Source organism: Onychostoma macrolepis, chromosome 15, assembly GCF_012432095.1.
Source record: "Onychostoma macrolepis isolate SWU-2019 chromosome 15, ASM1243209v1, whole genome shotgun sequence".
Classification (NCBI taxonomy): Eukaryota; Metazoa; Chordata; class Actinopteri; order Cypriniformes; family Cyprinidae; genus Onychostoma; species Onychostoma macrolepis.
Window position 1 is genome coordinate 12464314 of NC_081169.1, and position 21799 is coordinate 12486112.

The 21799-nt window shown below is 35.7% G+C and overlaps 1 protein-coding gene across 2 annotated transcripts; it reads left to right on the forward strand.

Moving 5' to 3' along the window:
- Positions 1-620: 620 nt before the first annotated feature.
- vmp1 (vacuole membrane protein 1) lies at positions 621-17314 on the forward strand. Of its 2 annotated transcripts, none has more exons than XM_058745482.1 (12): positions 621-770; positions 1470-1576; positions 1795-1927; positions 3964-4054; positions 4243-4353; positions 7937-8104; positions 10482-10613; positions 11466-11546; positions 12114-12230; positions 12672-12733; positions 15816-15918; positions 16408-17314. In XM_058745482.1, exons 2-12 carry the CDS (start codon positions 1498-1500, stop codon positions 16549-16551), a joined length of 1221 nt encoding a protein of 406 aa, XP_058601465.1. In that variant the 5' UTR covers positions 621-770; positions 1470-1497; the 3' UTR covers positions 16552-17314. The 2 variants fall into 2 exon arrangements, with proteins under 2 accessions (XP_058601465.1, XP_058601466.1); XM_058745483.1 differs by lacking the exon at positions 621-770 and adding an exon at positions 789-1174.
- Positions 17315-21799: the final 4485 nt, after the last annotated feature.

Here is a 21799-nt window from a genome sequence, read left to right on the forward strand (position 1 = left end):
GTGGATATGACAGTCATATTGGAAGAAACTGAAAAAAATATTTTGTGTAGTCAGCCATAATTTATTCCACAAAAAGAAAAAAAAAATCATGTCATCTCAATATGGCGGCCCCCATGAGGCGACCCCCTTCATGTACAATAAATCGCCATTTATTGGGATAGTGATGTAATATAACATATTTTACACAAATTTAATCTAAAACTTTAAAATAAGGTAGATGTAGAATTGCGGAGACTTTAAACATGTTCATTTGTATCAGTCTATAAGAGAGAAGCCTGGAAAAATGTTTAAAATTCAACACATTTTAGACGCTTATAAATAGGCACACGGGAAAGGTCATGAACTTTCTTCGGTCATTCGACAGTTCGCTAGAAAATCGTGAGAAGTCAGATATTTTGATCCCGGTTTCGCATGTAGCAGAATAAAAGACCACCTGGTCTTGGTCATCCTAAAATAGCCTTTCTATTTTTGTCATCGACAAAATAGCCCCCAAGCCATACGGCGAAGCTGCTGTGCGATATCCTAAATTAAAATGTACATACTTTCTATAATATTGAGAGCATGGTGAAAATGATTTCAGCCAAACTAAAGCTTGCTGAATTTTAGCGTTATGATGAACATCGACTGAACAGATGCCAGTCAGCAGGCAGTCGGTCTCTCCGGGTCTTTTATTTTGAAACGACTGCACTGTACTCTGCCTGAACGTGAGTCATTTCCTGTGGCTGTTGTTGTCTCTTATTGCTGCTGTCAGGACGGAAGAGTGGTTGCAGGTATGACTGTGTCCCCTCACTTTACATGACCTCTGTTTTGACACTTTTCTTTCTTTTTAGCCGAAAAGTATGTGAACATCACTATGTGATCGACGCTGAGTCTGAAATCAAATATAAACAGCGATAGGGGACTCAAAGCTAACCTAGACAGCTAATTCTTGCCGGTTCATCACCCACATGGGCTGTTTGAAATAAATATAACCTGTATTTGGTATTTTGTTTATTTGAAATAATTGGCAATTACCCAACAAGTGTTAAAAATTCTCATATACTATACAACCAGTTGGTTAATCTTGTGCTGTGAAGTTATAGCTTAGCTGGGTTAGCTTAAGTGCTAGTTAAAGGTCCTAGTTCAACCTATACAGGTGATCAGAGTCCTGTGATGGAAATAAATGAATATACTGGTACTAGAATATATTATAATTACTTCTTTTTTGTCAGTTTTATTGATTGTAATGGTTTTTGTGACCATCAAATTTTTTAAATAAAAATTTTCATCAACATTTCTTACATTTGTTCCCCAAAGACTAACTACTAATCCACTCAAGGTTTTCTTGAGAGGACACACCACCATCAACACTTCCAAAGTTTGATTTGAGATGTTTGTCTGCCTTCAGCAAATTTACCAAGACCTCAGTGAGTCATGTTTTAACGGCTGTCATTTATGATGACGTTACAAAGTTTGTTTTCTGTGTGCAGGTGTCTGAACTGTAAACAGTAGTGGGAGATGGCTGCAAATGGAGCAGAATGTGAACAGCCACAGAAAAGACTAGGACCTAAAGACAAGCAGAATGGCAGTTCTACAGGTTTGTTAAGCTGAAGGAAAGCTGATTTAATCAATTACCTGCTGGCAGCCACAGCATAACCCTCAGCTGAGCTGATCAAGGGTCAGGACCAGAGATAAAACGTCCTGTGGAGATAAACGTACTTGCCCTAGTCGCTGATAGATTGATCTATCATCATTGATCTTAAATAAATAGTTCACCCTAAAATGAAATTGAAAGCTTGTGTATTGTACCCACAGATTCATCTCTGAGAGAGAGAAAGCAGCTGGACAGGGAAGAGCGTCTCTCTTTAGTACTGTGGAAGAGGCCTTTTACCACACTACAGTATTTCTGCATAGAAACCCTCATTACCCTGAAAGAATGGACGTGGAAGTAAGAAATCAAGTTTACACTCACTCACAATTGTACACTCAATTTTTTTTAAGTGTCTCTTATATATAGTTTATGGGAAGTTTAACCAAATTATTTGTCCTTGTATCTGTCTTTGTATGGTGAAATTGATTTCCTATCAATGCTAAAAAAGTCAAATGGCACCGAGTGATATTTACAACTATCATTCAGGGTCTTTCCTGAGGGAACTGAATGCGTTTCAAAAGTTTGAAGTCAGTAAATAAAAGTAGGAATTTCTTCAAAAAAAACAAAATATATATATATATATATATATAATATTTGTAAAGAGATTAATACTTTTATTTAGAAAGGATGCATTAAATTGATCAAAAATGACAACAAAGATAATCTAAAGACAATAAAAAGTTAATAAAAAGATTTCTCTGTTTAAATAAATGCTGTTCTTTTAAATGTTCTATTCATAAAAGAAATTATGAGAAAAAAAAAGTGAGTCAGTTTCCATAAAAATATGAAGCAGCACAACCTTTTTCAACATTGAAAATATAATTTATGTTTCTTGAGTAGCAAATCAGCACATTAGAATACTAGAATAATGATGTTGAAAATTCAGCTTTGCATCACAGGAATAAATTACATTTTAAAATATGTTGAAATAGAAGTATTTTAAATTGCAATAAAATTACTGTTATTACTGTGTTTCTGATCAAATAAATGTAGACTTGATGAGCACAAGACTTCAAAATAGGGTTGCAAAATAGCAGCGAAGAGGAAGTACAAACGTGGTAGCACACTGCCAGTAAATCACTTGCATATGCGACTAAATCTTCACCCTGGGCGACTAAATGATGTCTAATATTAGCCACTGGCTGATAAATAATCAGATTTTACTCGCCAGTGTGTGAGTTGGAGGCTATGTATGAATTTAGCACAGATATTGTCACTCGCCGAACACTCTGACTGAGCGCTTGAGAGTTTCGCTCTCCGTCAAGCGATCTATTTTTCAGTTCATCTGAATGAATGCGCAGCGCACCTGTATTTGACGCACCATAAGCTCTAGTGTGAAGCAGACAACTCGCCGTCGCTTTGCTTTTTTTCTCACACGCAGAGAGAGAGAGAGAGAGAGTCTTTTATATGTAGCGCGTCAATTCCGAATGGTATGTAAACTATATTCTTTGTTGTATTTTTCTGTCAAAATAACGGAGTTCCTTTGGAATTCTTCAGTTTAACTGCCGGGTTCTCCGGTAGTAGGCGGAGCTAATGCACAAACGACAATCCCATTGGCTGGCGCTCACCTATTATCATACCTGTTTTGATTTCAGCAAATCAGTTCGAGCCAATGCAGACAACGTGATTAATATTCATGAATCCAGCAGCTCGTTAATCCTTAGTGCGTTTATATTGTTCTTAGTAGAATTCATTGTATGATTATTATCTTATAAGTATTATTGATAGTTTTTTCCCCATTTTTACAGAAACACTGAATGACCAAAAAAGCACCACCACCAGTCCTAAGTTCAGTTAAAATGACTAATATGCATTCATACATGGTTACCAAGTTTTAATTCTAATTGCTAAAGTTCTATCAGTAATACTTGATTATCATAATATATTTATAATGCTTGACTGACTGATGTTAAGAGTGTACTTTTTCCCAAACATTATATATTATATTTTTTGTTTACTTGCCAGACTATCTATCTATGGTGAAGCGCACCAAAAAATAATTGTATCAATTCATACAGGGCTAGTAAGTATAGCTGTATAACCAGATACACAGTATCGGATCAGTACTCGGTATCGGCCGATACCCTGAGCCTAGGTATCGGAATCGGTATCGGGAAGGGAAAAAGGGTATCGGAACATCTCTACTTCAAAATAATAATAAAAAATCTTTTGACTCCAAACCTTTGAACTGTAGGGCTAATTGGGATTATTTTAATTCATTTATAATCATACTCCTAATCAGATCCACCTTTTAGTAATGGAATCAAACCTACTTTGAATAGTACAGATCAGTATACAGTGGCTATTTGTTTATTTATTGATTTATTTTGCAGGCTTTGGCAGAGAAGAGGGGTGGTATTTTTGACTGTAGTCCTTTTTTCACTTTTCTCAATGGCTTACTCAATAGAAGGAGCACATCAAGAGGTGAGCTCAAGGGCTTCTACAGCATTTTGTTGTAGCCAGAATTGTTGTATTGTTAATGTAATTGAATTATTGTAACATTTCTTAAGATCAGTTTGCTTCTAAAGCTTCTCATTTAGTAGTCATTTAGAGAATTTATTACTTTGAAGCGTCTTGATTCTTTATGAACTTAGTGTTTGTGTTGTTTGTAGTATGTACAGTACCTGGAGAAGAAGTTCCTGTGGTGTGCCTACTGGGTAGGCCTGGGTATTTTGTCTTCAGTCGGTCTTGGCACTGGACTGCACACTTTCCTTCTGTACCTGGTAAGAATTATTTTACTGGACCGCTGTATGTATGTAAATGCATACATTTATATGACCTCAATGGTTACAAACATGGTCTGAAACACATCTCATGGGGTCTTTACATATGGTACAGTCAGGTATTCCCCTAAATTAACTGTCAGGGGCACAGTGGGACCCTCTGTCAGAAGAGAAGAGTATGTGTGCTCGATGTTCCACTGGAGTGTATATTAATAGAGTGACAGTGAGAGTATGTGCTCCTCTGCTTCTCTACAGCAGATCTCGTAATCAGAACCTTTCACCAGTTTCCACTGACTCAGACTGAACTGCGAGACCGTGGTCAGAGTGTCCACTTCCACTGGCTGTGGTGAAAGTCACACCCCTTCTGTCACTAGAGAACTCTAGTACTCAGTGCTCAGTTTGTTTTGCATGTGAAAGAATGGGATGTGAAAGTGCAAATATGCACAATGTTTCACCACCAGACTTTTGTACAAAGATGAACATTTTTCACATGTCAAGCTCTGTTTTCATCTTTTTGAATTTGTAAAGTATGAAAACTATAGTCACCTTGTCACCTTTATTTATATAGCGCTTTTACAATACAGATTGTGTCAAAGCACTTAACAGTATCAAATTGGAGGATAGAGTGTCAGTAATGTATAATAAGATTAAACGCTCAATTTTCAATTTTCAGTTAAAGGCATTTCATTATTGAATTCAGAGATGTCATTGTCTAGCTCAGTTTAGTTTAAATAGTATCTGTGCAATCAAATCGGCGATAATCGCTAGAAATTAAGTGTCCCCAACTGAGCAAGCCAGAGGCGACAGCGGCAAGGAACCAAAACTCCTCTGTGACAGAATGGAGAAAAACCTTGGGAGAAACCAGGCTCAGGGGGGCCAGTTCTCCTCTGACCAGACGAAACCCGCAGTTCAAAAGTTTATATTTCTATTTTAATTTTGTTACAATTTCTAACAATAGTAGTATTATGTAGTTAGGTATTTCATTATATTTTAGTTATTTTGTTGTTTTTTTTTTTTTTAGTTTTATTGTATTCAATCGAGGTTTTCACTGGGGCCATGTCTCTGGGGCTCATCTAGGTGTCCTGGTCTCCGCTGACGATCAGGGCTGTAGACATCATCTCTCGGTGCTGATCCACCATCTGACCGGATACGGACTGAGAAACAGACTAGGAAAGAAACAGACAAATATTAGCGTAGATGCCATTCTACTTACGATGTAACGAGTACATCGTGTGTTATGGGGAGTGTCCCCGGTTCCGGTTGATCTAATTAATGCAGCCTAACAATCCTTTAACGGATTTGAATAATAGAAGCGTATTAGTGTGTTATGTGTAAGCCAGGCTAAAGAGATGGGTCTTTAATCTAGATTTAAACTGACAGAGTGTGTCTGCCTCCCGAACAGTGTTAGGTAGATTGTTCCAGAGTTTGGGTGATAAATAGGAAAAGGATCTGCCGCCCGCAGTCGATTTTGATATTCTAGGTATTATCAAACGGCCGGAGTTTTGAGAACGCAGCGGACGTGGAGGACTATAATGCAATAAGAGCTCGCTCAAGTACTGAGGAGGTAAACCATTCAGGGCTTTATAAGTAATTAACAAGATTTTAAAATCTATCCGATGTTTGATAGGGAACCAGTGCAGTGTTGACAGAACCGGGCTAATATGGTCATATTTCCTGGTTCTAGTAAGGACTCTAGCTGCTGCTGATCAAGCGTGCAGAACAACCACCCAATAAAGCATTACATTAGTCTAACCTTGAGGTCATAAACGCATGAATTAACATTTCTGCATTTGACGTTGAGAGCATTGGTCGCAATTTAGATATGCTTTTGAGATGAAAAAATGCAGTTTTACAGATGCTAGAAACATGGCTTTCAAATGACAGATTGCTATCGAACAGCACACCTAGGTTCCTGACTGATGAAGAAGAATTGACAGAGCAGCCGTCAAGTGTTAGATAATGTTCTAGGTTATTACATGTGGGGTTTTTAGGTCCGATAATTAACACCTCTGTTTTTTCAGAATTTAGCAGTAAAAAATTACTCGTCATCCAGTTTTTTATATCGACTATGCATTCCGTTAGAGAAAAAAGCACACATAAAATAATTATTTTTAGGTTTATACACCTAACTTTGGGGAGGGGGGGGGGATACAGTTAATATAATGTAGTACTTAATATAATATACTTTAATATTTTTTCCCCCCTTGTAGTTGGTAAAATTAATTTATTAATTATTATAAATTATTAGAATTTAAAATGCCAGATTTCTATTTAAATATATTTAAAAAAATGTAATTTATTCCTGTGATGCAAAGCTGAATTTTCAGCATCATTACTCCAGTCTTCAGTGCCACATGATCCTTCAGAAATCCTTGTAATTTGCTGATTTACTGCACAAGAAACATTTCATATTATCATCAATGTTAAAAACTGTTGAGCTGCTTCATATTTTTATGGAAAGAAACTGTTATTTTTTTCAGGATTCTTAATTAATAGAAAGTTCAACAGAACAGCGTTTATTTGAAATACATTTTTGTAACATTATAAATTCCTGTCACTTTTGATCACTTTAATGCATCCTTGCTGATCGAAAACTTAATTATTGGTGGGTCTTTGGCACCAAAAGCCCTGTTTTAAACTTTGATATAAGGAAATGGCTAATATAAGTTAACCAGCCTGTCAAAACAAGCAGGTTCTCTTCATCTGCATCTAATGATTGAGTTTGGGAAGTGGCTTGTGTCAGGTTTCAGTGCCTGGGAAAAAAGCTCAATTGCAATGAGTAACTAGATAAAACAGTCGCTGGATCGGGCTCTTTGCTGTGACACCGTCATGAGCTCATTCCTCTGAAAGTGACTAAAAAATGTTCCTGACTCTGGCTGACATCACCTCCGCCTTTAAAGATCCCAACAGTCAGCAGAGTAACAGAAAACTAACATCAATATTTAGACTGGGTTTAGGTTTAACAGGCTTTTTAGTGCAGGTTCTGGATATCTTGTTGCTTTATGGTCATCATAAAGCAGCGTTTGAAGTGAGAAAATAAAGGTTTCTGTATGACTTGTTGCATCTGTATGGTATTTTCTTTTATAGGTTTGTATAAGTTTGATTGTATAGGTTTGATTAAGGTTGATTTGGATGGATCTGTCCACTAAATGGTACCACCTGAGTCATTCTTGCCTCCTTCGGTTATGCAAGGTTAATCAGAGGTTAAAAATGCTAGACATGGTATATTGTCCAGTCTCCTCTCCCACGAATCATCTCCCACGGACTGACCGAACGTGGGAATGAATGACATCAATGTCTGTTTTCACTTAGCAAATGAATTGTCATTCAGTAGGTGTTTTGCGGTTTTTCCATCGCGCTGCATTGAGGTCACAAGTTTTTTGCTGTTGCATTTGAACCTCAAGTGCTCTTGAGGTAGTTTTACGTACTTGGTCAATGAACAATTGTTTATTTTACTTGTGAGAGACTAGTCTTGGAAATGTATCAAGCTGTGCATTTGACAGCGCTCATGGAAAAGAAATGTTCATGCTCATGTGAAGTATTATTTCAGTCTGTAAACATGTGATTACATCATTTTCTCCAGGGTCCACACATAGCTTCCGTCACCTTGGCTGCATATGAATGTGGCTCTGTGAATTTCCCTGAGCCGCCCTACCCAGCCCAGATAGTGTGTCCGGAGGAGGAGGTCCTGCAGGAGAGCATCTCATTATGGACTATCATGTCGAAGGTTCGCCTGGAGGCCTGCATGTGGGTGAGTGTTTTCACAGCGCAGTCTTTTCTCATCAAGTACTAAAGCTGCTCACTTAAGGCACTCTTGAAAGTCAAAACTCTTGCCAAGTGTAAAAAGCTTACACTTTCATCAGATAATAAGAATTTAAAATGGGGGGAAATATCATTGTGAAATAAATGTTTTTCTCAAATACACGTTGGACACAATTATTGGCACCCCTAGAAATTCTTATGGGAAAAATATCTCTCAAGTATATTCCCAGTCATATTCACAGTTTTGAGCACTCCAGGGTGATTATGAACATGAAATTATCCAGCCATGGCTTCCTGTTTCACAGAAATATAAATAGGAGGGAAATCTAAGGCCAAATTCCCTTAATCATCCATCACAATGAGAAAAACCAACGAAGATATTTCTGATGTGCAGCAAAAGATAATTGAGCTTCACAAATTAGTGATGTGGCTTTAAGAAAAGAGCTAGAGCAGTGAAAATTCCCATTTCCACCATCAGGGCAATAATTAAGAATTTCCAATCAACATAAAATGTTACGAAACTGCCTGGAAGAGGACGTGTGTCTATATCGTCCTAATGCACAGTGAGAAGGAGAGTTTGAGTGGCTAAAGACTCTCCAAGGACCACAGCTGGAGAATTGAAGAAAATAGTTGAGTCTCGGGGTCAGAAAACCTTAAAAAAAAATTGTCAAACAGAACCTACATCACCACATGTTGTTTGGGAGGGTTTCAAGAAAAATTAAAAGTGTGACCCTAAAAAATGAGCTTTTTAGCAGCAAACACTCGAGATGGGTTTGGTGAACGTAGGGATAAAAAGTACCCCATGTGTACAACGAAATATACTGCTGTATTTTTTATGTTGTGGGCCTATATTTCTGCTGGAGGTCCTGGACATCTTGTTTAGACGCATGGCATCATGGATTCTATCAAATACCAACAGATAAAAAATCTTGTGAAAAAAGTGACTGACTCTGTTAGAAATCTTATAATGGGCCATGTTTGGATCTTCCAACCGTACAATAATCCAAACACAAACCTCAAAAACAACACAAAAATGGGTCACTGAGCACAAAACCAAGCATTCCAGTCCTCTGACCTGAACCCTATAGAAAATGATTGGGGTAAACTGAAGAGAAGAAGCACCAACATGGAGCTGTGAATCTAAAGGGTCTGGAGTGATTCTGGATGAAGGAATGGTCTCTGATCTCTTGTCAGGTGTTCTCTGACCTCATCAGGCATTATAGGAGAAACTTTAGAGCTGTTAAACTGGAAAATGGAGGTTTCAAAAAGTATTGAATAAAAGGGTGCCATTAATTGTGGCCAATGTGTATTACAGAAAAACAGTTATTTCATAATGATATTTCCCCCCATTTTAAATACTTATCATCCAATGAAAGGTTAGATTTTTGTGATTAAAAAAAAGAAAATAAGAGATCAAAAGGATTAACAATGCAGATTAATTTTCACAGCCTTTGATCATATTTACCAAGGGTGCCAATATTTTTTACTGTATACATATATAAAGTGTAATAGAATATGTTTAGAATTAGTAAGTATATTTAATTATTTTAATGTTGAAATGTAAAATATATTTAAATTTGTATATTACAATAATTTAGTGTGTATATATATTTCAGTGTGTGTATATATAAGAATAATGCACATTTATATATTATAAATTACAGGTATAATATTAATCATTTGGAACATTTATATTAAATATTGTATTTATAATATACTTTAATAATGAATTATACTCTTATTAATTACATACATGCATACACACACACACACGCATACATATATAGCGCTGCTTGAAAGTTTGTGAACCCCTTGCAGACTGTGAGTAATTTTAACAAAATAAGAGGGATCATACAAAATGCATGTTATGTTTTTATTTAGTACTGAGTAAGATATTTTACATAAAAGATGTTTACATTTAGTCCACAAGACACAAAATAGCTGAAATTATTAAAATAACCCCCTTCAAATGTTTGGGAACCCTTGATTCTTAATACTGTGTGTGGTTACCTGGATGATCTACGACTGTTTTTTTGTTTTGGGATTGTTGTCCATGAGTCCCTTGTTTAAGTAAAGGACAAATTAAAAACATTGTAAATATGTTTAGTCATTGTAGTAGTAATGACTGCCTGTTTTTGCAAAAAGTGTGCATTATTTAAAGATTATTTAAAGATTATTTAAAGTCAATCTCATGTTTTGATCCTTTATGATTAACATCTTTTGCCATATAAATTCATATCTCAAGCTTGAACTATGATATGCTGTGAAAGTCTTTTGCATGTATGCCTATGTTCTCAAAAACCTTATGTTTATGATGAATCACATGTTGTCCCCATTAGGCTCATCATTTGTGACTGTGTTTGCAGGGTGCGGGCACAGCTATTGGAGAGCTTCCTCCTTACTTCATGGCCCGGGCGGCACGGATGTCTGGAGCAGATCCTGATGATGAAGACTATGAGGAATTTGAGGAGATGCTGGAGCAGGCACAGAGCGCACAGGTCAGGATTTCATCTCATACTGAACCCACATGTCCAAACCTTCACACAGGCAGTAGTTCCTTTTGATCATCATTAGGAGCTCTGGTAGATGTTCAAAGCTTAACTAACCATTTCCTTCCAGTGCTCATGCCTTTATGAAGCCGACTGATGCCCCCCATGATGCAGCCAATACTGTATCCTGTTAGTGGGAGGTGGCCCAGTGTCTTATTCCCATGAGCCCTCACTATTGTGGTTCACTTATGCGGGTCACATGATTTCTTGGAAGGACTCTCCCCTGACTTCCAGTAAACCCTTTGAGCAGTGGGTGACTCAGAAGTAGAGCTTCCCTTTAATCACAGCCTCTTGGTGTCTAAGTGGACCCCACATGGTCTGCGCCTTCACAAAGATTTTTAATTGGATGGCTTTAATATGGTGCATTGTACCTCAGAGTTTAGTGATTAATCAGCAAAATGGCACACTTTATTTTTTTTTATTTATTTATTTTGCACAACTGTACACAAGTAATTATTTTAGATAATGTATTGTATTTATATATAAAATTTGTTCTTTTTAATTTTGTAGGGTAACTGAAAGTTTACTTCATAAATTGTTCTACTAAAACAATATACAATGAAAAAGATTTTTGATATGAACAAAGAATTATAATACAAATAGTTCCTAATTTAATATTTTTTTTAATAGAATTTTGGATTTTAAATAAACTTTCAAATAATATAAAGTCTATTTTATATAGCAGTATTGAACAGTCATGTAGATTGGTGAATCTTAAGATCAACTATCCATGTCAAGCCCAAATATCTGTTTGTTTTTTTTAAACCTAAATAAATGTTAAAAATGTCACATTTCTTGCAGGACTTTGCAACAAGAGCCAAGCTTGCAGTGCAAAACATGGTGCAGAGAGTGGGATTTTTTGGAATTCTAGCTTGTGCCTCCGTAAGTAACTTTCTTGAACATTTTTTCCTTTTTATCTCACATTTGTTTTTGTTTATTTTTGCTCACAATTTTGAGATTAACACACAAATGCAAGAAATAAACTTTTAATTCTGAGAATAAAAATCTGAATTTAGAGAGATAATCTTGCAATTAACTTTTTTTATTCCGTGTGGAAACAAAACGGTTGCAAGATGTAAACTCCGAATTCACAGAAAAAAGTCAAAATTGCAAGATATAAAAGTCAGAAATGTGAGAAGTTGCAATTACATTTTTATTTTTCTATAAATATATTATTATTATAAACTTATACTGATTCAAGAGACATACTCCATTAATGGCTCTTGAAATATATCAGCTGTCTATCAATTTATAATGTCTTTATTTTTGCCTATTCCATAATAGCCGAGCACACATGTTTTACAGTAGCATATCCAATGTGAATAAGCAGTTATGTTTTGCGTTCACTGGGTGTAATGTAAGAATTCTTGAATACTTGGTTGTGAGTTTCACATTAATTTTCCAGTATATTATCTTTCAGTGTTTACCAATGCTTGCAATGTTTCTCAGATCCCAAATCCCTTGTTTGACCTGGCTGGAATCACCTGTGGTCATTTCCTAATTCCATTCTGGACCTTCTTTGGAGCGACTCTCATCGGAAAGGCCATTATTAAGATGCACATTCAGGTATGTAAAGAGTATGCAAACAAATGTTACATATTTGTTAAACACTTGTAAACAGAAGTGTTTTGCTTTTTGGGTGAGTCATAACTAATGAGATGATTCCCATAAATCTTGAAGTAATATTTCAGTTGACTGGTGCCACTAGATCATCAAAGACACACCTTTGCATGTACCTCCTCAGAGTTTTGAATGTTGACTCAGCAGATTCTAGACAGCGGTGCATTTGATGTCTTCAGATCTGCTTATTTCATCCAAATGATCAAATCATGAGCATGAGCGAAGTCAGTGATCTCACCGGGTGTCACATGTCTCATCACAGAGTTATTGTCTCACTGTCTCCTAAAGATACAAAACACAAGATCTGCTGCATGCAGCCGCCGCCTTGAGGAACGTGCTGTTGATTCATTGTCTGACAATGTTTATCTGCTTTTTGCTTCTCTACAGAAACTATTTGTTATCATAACATTCAGCAAGCACATAGTGGAGCAGATGGTCTCTCTGATCGGGTGAGTAACAACACCAGCGTGAGATGAATATGGATACCTTGTGTAAACAACGGTAAACATTATAGCGAATAAACAACTACTATATGAATCAAGAATGTGTGAAATTATAGTAGTTGTGCACATTCTGAAGATGGATTTGTTTGCTTTGTTCAAAGTGATTTATGTATTAATCATTTAAAGCTGCAGTCCGTAACTTTTTTGGGGTTAAAAATGATCCTAAATCATTATTTGAGAAAGTACATGACCAGCCAGTGTTCAAAACTATTACCTTACTTTAGCCCGATTCACAACGGTTAGCTTATAATAATGTTTTCTAATTTGAGTGGTACGGGTAGGTTTTCGCGGGAAATTCTAGCAATGGCTCTGCGTCATTACATCACGTCTATAAACAACTACTCTATCGCATGTGAGGATCCTGCAGTCGGCAGATCATTTATAGCTTTTCTCACAGCAGCTGGAATAATAAATGTATCATTTTAATGGCAGATTGTAATCCAGAAAGGATTATGTGTTTATGAAACACATGTGAATGAAATTAAATTTAAGTTTTAAATGTGCTTCTGATTACAGATAGCCTGGGATTACACAGGATTTGTATTTTAAAGAGAACCAGTTCGAAGGAGCATAGTTTGCTTTTTGGGTTAAAAGAATGTCTTAATATGAAATTCGAAAGGCATGACAATTAGATTAGACTGTACAGAAATTGAAATCTACATGCTAATACACACTATACTCATTGTCACGCAATGCTGATGTTGGTAATATTAATAATTTGAAAATAAGGTAAAACAATAATGATAATTTGCACGGTTAGATTTTATATGAGCTAACCATTCGTTAGATGTAATTACCATTGGTAGCGCAATTTATTGTAATGCATTTTTTCCTCAGTTGGTCAGAACAAAAGTGGCAGACTTGTTACTTGTTCAGATGGCAATATATGGTGAAAATTCTTATTTGGGTCATATATTCCAAAACGAGTACAGTATCCACACCGGTGCGGTGACTGACAGACTGACACACATACTATACAACCCCACGCACAGAAGATAATTCCGCACAGATCTGCAATTGCAGGTTTTCAAACAGAGATGGCGACAAAGAGGCAAAACTTATGGACAAAGATTAAGATTGCACAAAGATTAAAAAAATTTAGATAAAAATATATATACACATTAATGTTAAAGTTTTGAGGTCAGCAAGATTTAAAAAAAACAATTGAATTAGTGCTGTCGAACGATTAATCACATCCAAAATAAGTGTTTGTTTACATGTGTGTGTACTATGTATATTTATTATGTGTATATATAAATACATGCATGTATATATTTTATTGTGGATGCGATTAATCGTTTGAAAGCACTAAATTAAATACTTCTGTTCAGTAATGATGCATTACATTGGTAAAAAATGACAGTATATATATAATGTTATAAAAATATTTTTATTAAAGAGTCCTGAAAAAATATGTATTACAGAAATAATAAGCCACACATTTTTCTTTTCATTGATAATAAGAAATCAGCATATTAGAATAATTTCTGAAGGATCATGTGACACTGAAGACTGGAGAAATAATGATGCTGAAAATTCAGATTTGCCTCAGAAATAAATTACTTTTTAAAATATATTCAAAAATAAAAAATAAGCTTTTTAAAATTGTAATATCTCACAATATTCTTGCATTTTCGAACTAATAAATCCAGCCTTGGTGAGCATAAGATACTTTTTATACTTTTTTTTGTTGTTGTTTCAAAAACAGCAACTTATAAATAGTAGTGTGTAGATGGAAATAAAGATTAATTTCTTTACCTATAAGAAAGAAATGCCATTGTGACATGTAAATGTACAAAAGGAAACCAAAAAAAGGATCTAGCAGGGTTCATTGAACTCTTTCATGAGCTGTGGCCAGCTTATTTTAATGCTTGCCTGCAAACCCCTTTCACACAGTCCGATTCTTAGCATTGTTTAGTCTGAATCATCTATAGAAACGCATATAGTTTCTGTTCCTCTGCTCAATCGGTCCAGGTCACATTTCACGTAAAAATCATAAAGAAAGAAGAAATTGTTGCGTAAATTGATCCTATTTTAAGACCATTTTTTGTTTTCCTGTTGTGACATTGACATTTAAGTACACCAGAGCTCAAAGCTAAAGCCTTGGGTGAGGGAAGATGTGCTTAATTGCCATTTAAAAAAACTGTTAAAAACCTGTAGTTGACTATTAAGACTGTTTATGATCATCTTTGTAATGCTTTTCATTTGACTGTAGGGTAAAACGAGACCTTGAGACACACCAACACTACATGGGCATCACATACTAAAGCCACTTATTGCATGAGAAATCTTCACCATTTATGGTGATGTCTGTGAGTTTAGTAGGGGATGCAGTCAGAATTGAGATGATGTAGCAGAGTGACTCAAAAGTAGAGATGTGGTCTCCAAAGTTGGAACTAAAAGTACAAATGAAACTACTATTCATCTCTGAATGAGGCACGACAATTGTAGCTTTATAATCAAGCCACATCGAAAGCACTTCATAATTGCGATTTAAGAATGCGGTCAGCATGTTTCATCTCATGATTTGGGCGAGATCCTTTGAATTTGACATGCCGCTCAAACTTGAGATTGTTAATCATCAGCCTCTTGGAGTTTTCTTGTGGTGAGCTCATGTGACTTGAGACCAGTAACGTTCAGACTTCATATTGTGGTTCCTTTCAATTGTATTTCTGTGCTTTTTGATCTAATAAAGATATGATAATTTCATCTCAATCTGAAGATATATATATATATATATAATTGATCCTGCATGATGGTTTGGTTTCACTGACATTCACACCCACCCAAAACTGGGCGGTTCTTTCTACATCGCCATGATGACACAATATTGAGTCACTTCCTCATTAATTGCTTTAGAGCAGTTCCTACAGAAGCCTGGCTGCTATAAGTGAGGGCTCCGAGAGCTTCTGTCTCATTGTACTGGAGGCTTCACTGAAGGAAGGCTGCTTTGGCCGATCTAGTGGACTGCTGGCGGCTTCGGTTCCTGGTAAGGCTTTGCTAATCATATCTTTATTTTTTTGGACAGTATTATCCCTGGAATCGGAGCATCTCTTCAGAAACCTTTTAGGGAGTACTTGGAGGCCCAGAGAGCCAAGCTTCATAACCCAGCGGGTGATGGAGCAGCAGCAGTAAGAATCAACCAATGTTCTCTTATTTAATTTATTTAATTACATTTTTTGGTTAATTTGATAAATAGAAAAAATTGTTTATTACTCATTCAATTTAATTCTCACATTTGATTTTATTTTAATTGATTTAATTTAGAAACCTTTTTCTTGATTCTAAAAGTATTAAAGGCTAATTTAATTTGGACCAAAAATGTAATCATTAGTACAATCAGAATTATGAAAAAAAAAAAAAAAAAAAAATATATATATATATATGGTGTTTTTTTTTTTCATTATAAAAGTGTAAAGCAATTTTAATTGGTCCAGAAATCTTCAGTAAGTAATTCTGATTCATTATAATATAGGCCAAAATCTTCATTTAGTAAATCTGATTTTTAAAATAATATTTCTTGATTACAGTTTATGAACATATGAAAGCCAAATTTAATATGGCCCAAAAATCATTTTTATAGTTATGTATTTATATATGTAATTTTATTTTTTTTGCAGGGTGAAAGCTGGCTCTCGTGGGTATTTGAGAAAGTGGTGCTGGTCATGGTGTGCTATTTTATTCTGTCCATCATTAACTCCATGGCACAGAGCTACGCCAAGCGTCTCCAGCAGAAGAAGTACTCAGAAGAGAAGACAAAATGACGGACTCACAGAAAACCATCTCATGCTCCTGTTTTGGAACCTATGAAATATTTAAGCTAAAACTGCTACATGAGCACTGATTTATGTGCGCTTCTGTATGTTAATGTTCATTCAGATCCCTTTAGTTACGTGGAGTCCCTCTTCATTTGTCTGTAGTGTGCTCGGCTATTTAAAATCAGATTTAACATTTAGAGATTTGTCTTTACAGAACCAAGGCAGTCTAGCTAACAGGCTGTGTGGAGTCATATTTGTTGCAATGCCTTATGCAACATTTGGAGGTCATGCTTCCATTGAAGTGAATACAGTTCTTAATCAATAGATTGATTTATTTAATTTCTAACATACATGGATGGGCAGGGTCTATTTTGTGAGGTTTTGTGATTGGAATTTCAGGGATAGTTTTTTTTTTAATCGATATTGATGTCATTTTGTATTTCTTTAACTGTTTGAAGAGGATAGCAATATCAACTCAGATCATCGTGGTTTCTAAATAGTTTGCACATTTTGTAAAATAATGTTTTGACTATGCGCACATGATGTTTATTCTCTGGTCTTAAACCAAAATGTCACAAACTAGTGGATGTAACTTTTAACCCAAGAAAATTAAGACGTAATATTTGCATATGTTTGTGCATTTTGAACTAAAACTACAAGTTGATCCATACTTTCCGCTTATTTTGGGCTGAAATATTTGTGTAGCTAATTATGATTTCCCTCAGAACTATTGTTACATAATTTGTTTGACATTAAATTCATTAATACATCTGTTGTGTTACATTTGCATTTTACGTAAAAAAAAAAAAAAAAGAAATAATGAAAAATCGGTTATCTGGATTCAGACCAACGGATGACAGAAGTTGGAGGATGTGGCCTAAAAAAGGTATGTGGAAGGTATCTATCTATCTGTCTGTCTATCATCAGTCCGACTATTGTTCTGTCTGTCTATTGTTCTGTTTGTCTAATCACACACATATAAGCTGTAAGAAGTGTCCCGTTTCTGTGTTGTGCTCATTCAGTCATAAGTGTCCCATTCTGTCAGGTAGCTTATCAGACTGGTGTTGGCTGGAAGTCATATGGCAACATCAGTCTAATAGGCTGCCTGAAATTTTGGGCTTAGTCACCATCTGTATATTCTGAGGCTGAATTTTGTGATAATGTTTAACCGAACCATTTACTAATTAATGATTGTGTTCTGTAGTGTTCAATGGATCTGAATAGCAATTGATTTATTTCCTAGTTTATTAAGTAAGCAGATCATATGTGAACACATTTAGGCTAAGTGAAACATTTAGCTTTTCTTTAACTTTTGAGTTGTTTTCTAGGTCTATTAGTCTGTAATAGTCTTCTTCTGGTTGCCATTTTCTCAGATTCAGTTAAGTAAAAAAAAAAAAAAGTTGGGTTTCATTTGATACAGAATAAAACTTTTCAGTTTGTCTGTAAAATGCTGCAGTTCACAATAAACTCTGGTTTCATTCTCACATGTGTCTTTGCCACGTTAAACACAGTGTCAATGGTTTAAAAAAAAAAAACAGTGTCATAATTAGTTTCAGTTGAAGAGAATATTTTGTATAATAAAACTTTAGGCAGTAAAGCATGAGGGTTAGATGCAGGGCCATTAGTAAACAACACTTCTTCAGTGCAGACTCAATTGCATCATTGTATTGAGGGGCTTTCTGAGGCTTTCAAACACAGCTTTTGTTGTGGGTCACTGTTGTAAGATGAATCATCCTTCATTTTCTAGCTGTACGCTAAAATTCCTTTAGGATTTTTCTGTATTTGGGTCCGTCTGTCTTTAGAGAAATTTAGCTGAGGTGTGACAGTGTTTCCACCGTCTTTGTCTGTGATATGCAGTGATGTTTAAGACTTACAATTGTACAGTAATTTATATATTCAACCAATTCGGATGATATGTAATCACAAATATCAGAGAAAAATTCACCAATATACAAAAAAAAATAGGTGCTAAACTCAGCTGATAATTATAATTGGTACAGTCATAGTTAATTGTAAAACCCAATAAACCTCTTAAAGGGATAGCTCACCCAAAAACGAACATACTGTCATAATTACTCGCCCTCATGTCGTCCCATAAGAATATTTTTGATGAAATCCGAGAGCTTTCTGACCCTGCATAGACGACACAACCGAAACATTCAAGATCCAGAAAGGTAGTAAGGACATTGTTAAAATAGTCCATGTAGCCCAACATATGTGTGGTTCAACCTTAATTTTATGAAGCTATGACAATCCTTTTTGTGCACAAAGAAAAAATAATTCTTGTCCCACATATAGGAGTTTTCGTTTTTTTGCACACAAAAAGTATTCCCATAGCTTCATAAAATTCAGGTTGAACCAACAGTGAAGTAGTGTAGCTAAAAACAAAAATGCAAAAAGAGTGATATCATGCATCCGATCATGTTAGCAGTCTTTACCAAACCTAACAGTGGTGGAAAGAGTACTGAAAATTTGTACTCAAGTACAAGTACTGTTACATTGCTGAAATAACTCAACTACAAGTAAAAGTACTGATGCCAAAACAGTACTTAAGTAAAAGTACAAAGTACTCGTCTCAAAAACTACTCTGAGTACTAGTTACTAGTTACTTTTTAGCTGGTGTGATATTTCATGAGAAAGAAAAAAATTATTCATATCAAAGATCTATTTGGATAATAGCTACTTTGAACAAAATCCACTTTTATCTTATTGACTGAAATTAAATATTGGATATTGAATACTCCACCTCTTGCTCATAGCAGATTCACGGTTGGATAGGAGTGGTTAAGAATATCTGTTTGTTACGTCTGACATCACGCTTCACCAATTCTGGGTCCTAACGCTCTGCCAGACGCACCAAGAAAACAACAAACTGTGCTAATATACACCCACGATGTCATGTAATACTGAAAAATTATAACCCTAACCTTTATTTCCATACTGAAATCCCAGATGGCCAGACAGAGATTCAACTAAAATATTAGTGTCTGGGACACTGAGCACGGAGACTGTAGTGTGCACAGCAAATTTTAAATGCTTAGCTTAAATATGTAATATTAATTAAATAGTGCTTATAAATGGTTGTTGAGATAGTATTCTCAAGTGAAATAAGTAGAGGCCCGGAAAAAGCAGTCCTTGCGTCATGACTTGTTACGTCTTAAGTGTCTAGGGGTGTAAAGATAACGTAACAATATTAAGGGTTTGAAAAGAGCATTAGCCCAAGCCCCTGCCACAGCACAACAACAACAACAGACCCTTTAACAGGTTTTATTCACAGCTCAGAGAGTATGCAATAGCTTCCAAACAAGGAAAAGTTAAAGCAAAAAAAAACTTCAGGAGGGGGAACGTCGCCAAAATAACAAACAAAAGCATTTCTATTCTGGGGGGGGATAAATTCTTTCTACACCTGTCAAAATAAAAGGAAATCAACAACAAAATTATACTCTCACTCCCTATCTAATCCTCAAACCAGGAGAAAAAGGTACAGTCCAAAAGAAAAGGCGCCCACCTCCCTACGGCTTCCAAAAGGGTAACAAACAATTAAGAGAGAGCAGCTTAAGCTGTTGGTAGCAGGGGAAAAAAACAGAATAAATGATTAAACATCAAAACTGTAGGCTAAGTATCTTCCAATATCTGGCTCAACAAAGGGCACAAAGGTTAGCTAGCTTCTAGCCACAACAGAAGGTTAATCAACAGTTAGATTAGTGAAGATAACAACCATACAGAACTCCAAAAAAGCTTCAACAAACTGAGCTGGGCAGGGCTGGGAACAGGACATGCTCTGGAGAGAAGTTCTCTTCTTCTGAGGGTTCTGCTTGGCTTTTATACTACTGCGTCCTCAGCTGGTAAGCAGGTGCAGCTGGGAAGAGCAATCAGCCACCTGCCAGAGTGGAAAAAGTGGGAGGAGCCAGAGAAGCAGGAGGCAGAGAGAGAGAAAGAGAAACCACAACAACAAGAAAACATCACAATACACAACGCAGTGAATACGTCATTGGACGTAACAACTTAACAAGATGATTCTCCCCAAGCCATCAAACTGACGTTATCAGAGCGAGAACGCCATTCCAGAGCGGAAGCAAATTTTTCAGTTTTTGATTAAAGATTACGACTGCAGACAATTGTTTTCCCAGTGTATTGCACGATTTAATTGTTCACCACAAGACTAGTAATGTGCATTAAAAAGTAAGTAGGGTAATTTTGATTTCATGACAACTAATCATTTTCAATACCATTGGCAAAACTACAACATACTGTATACTGCCATATAGATATTTTAATATTTAAAAATAAACATTGTCCATCCATTTTTTCAAGGCAATCATTATTTCAAGCTTTGAAACTGGTTTAATCCAAGTCTTCTAAAAAGACACATTCGCTTTATATGATGAACAGCTTTTAATATAGGCCTTCATGTACATGCATATAAATATTGATCAATTACCATTACAAAAATTTTAATCTTAAACATTTGCTCATTCTGTGTATTTGTGTCTTTAAAATAGCGTAACTTTGTTGCAAAAGCTTACAGCACAAGGACGCTTGATTTCAAATTTGATGTCAAACTGAATTGAATTTACAAAAAAAAAAAGACAAGTACAGTCAGTAATAAAATTATAAAACAAATGACCTCAATTCAGTTCAGGTATTCGAAATATGACAACATTAATTTTTTATAAGCAGTGATTTAAGAGCCATGTATTTTAGGCCTATTTATTTAGGATAGATGAATGGAGCATCAGATGGCTTTGACCTGTAATGTCTGTACAATGTAGTGACGCAGTTAGGCAGACTAGGATATTTATATGTACAAATCAGACAAATGTCCCATTCCTAAACATTTCTAGCATAAACTTACATTGTAAAGAAATTAAAAAATTAAACAATCTTTGATTGTTGGAAAACTTTCTGGTGCATTTCACGTACAGACAATAAAATCTCCAGTAGCATTTCCATCGGTCAGGCGTGGATCTATTCTGAATGGTTGATAACTTTCGACAAAGTTTAATCCAGGAGCAAAGAGAAATAATTTCTACTTTAAAAGCACGGAGAGATCGCGATAGCACACAGTCTGCGCACAATATCACAGTGAGAGGACAAGCAGTTCATTTGTATAAATTAGGCCTATTTGAAAGCTTGCATCCAGTTTTCTGTGACTACATGACTGTTCTCATGTTACAATAAAGCGCTCGCCACATTTGCGTGGAAATTATTAAAACCGTGCGGAATAGGCCCTACCTGCAATCCCGCGCGGACA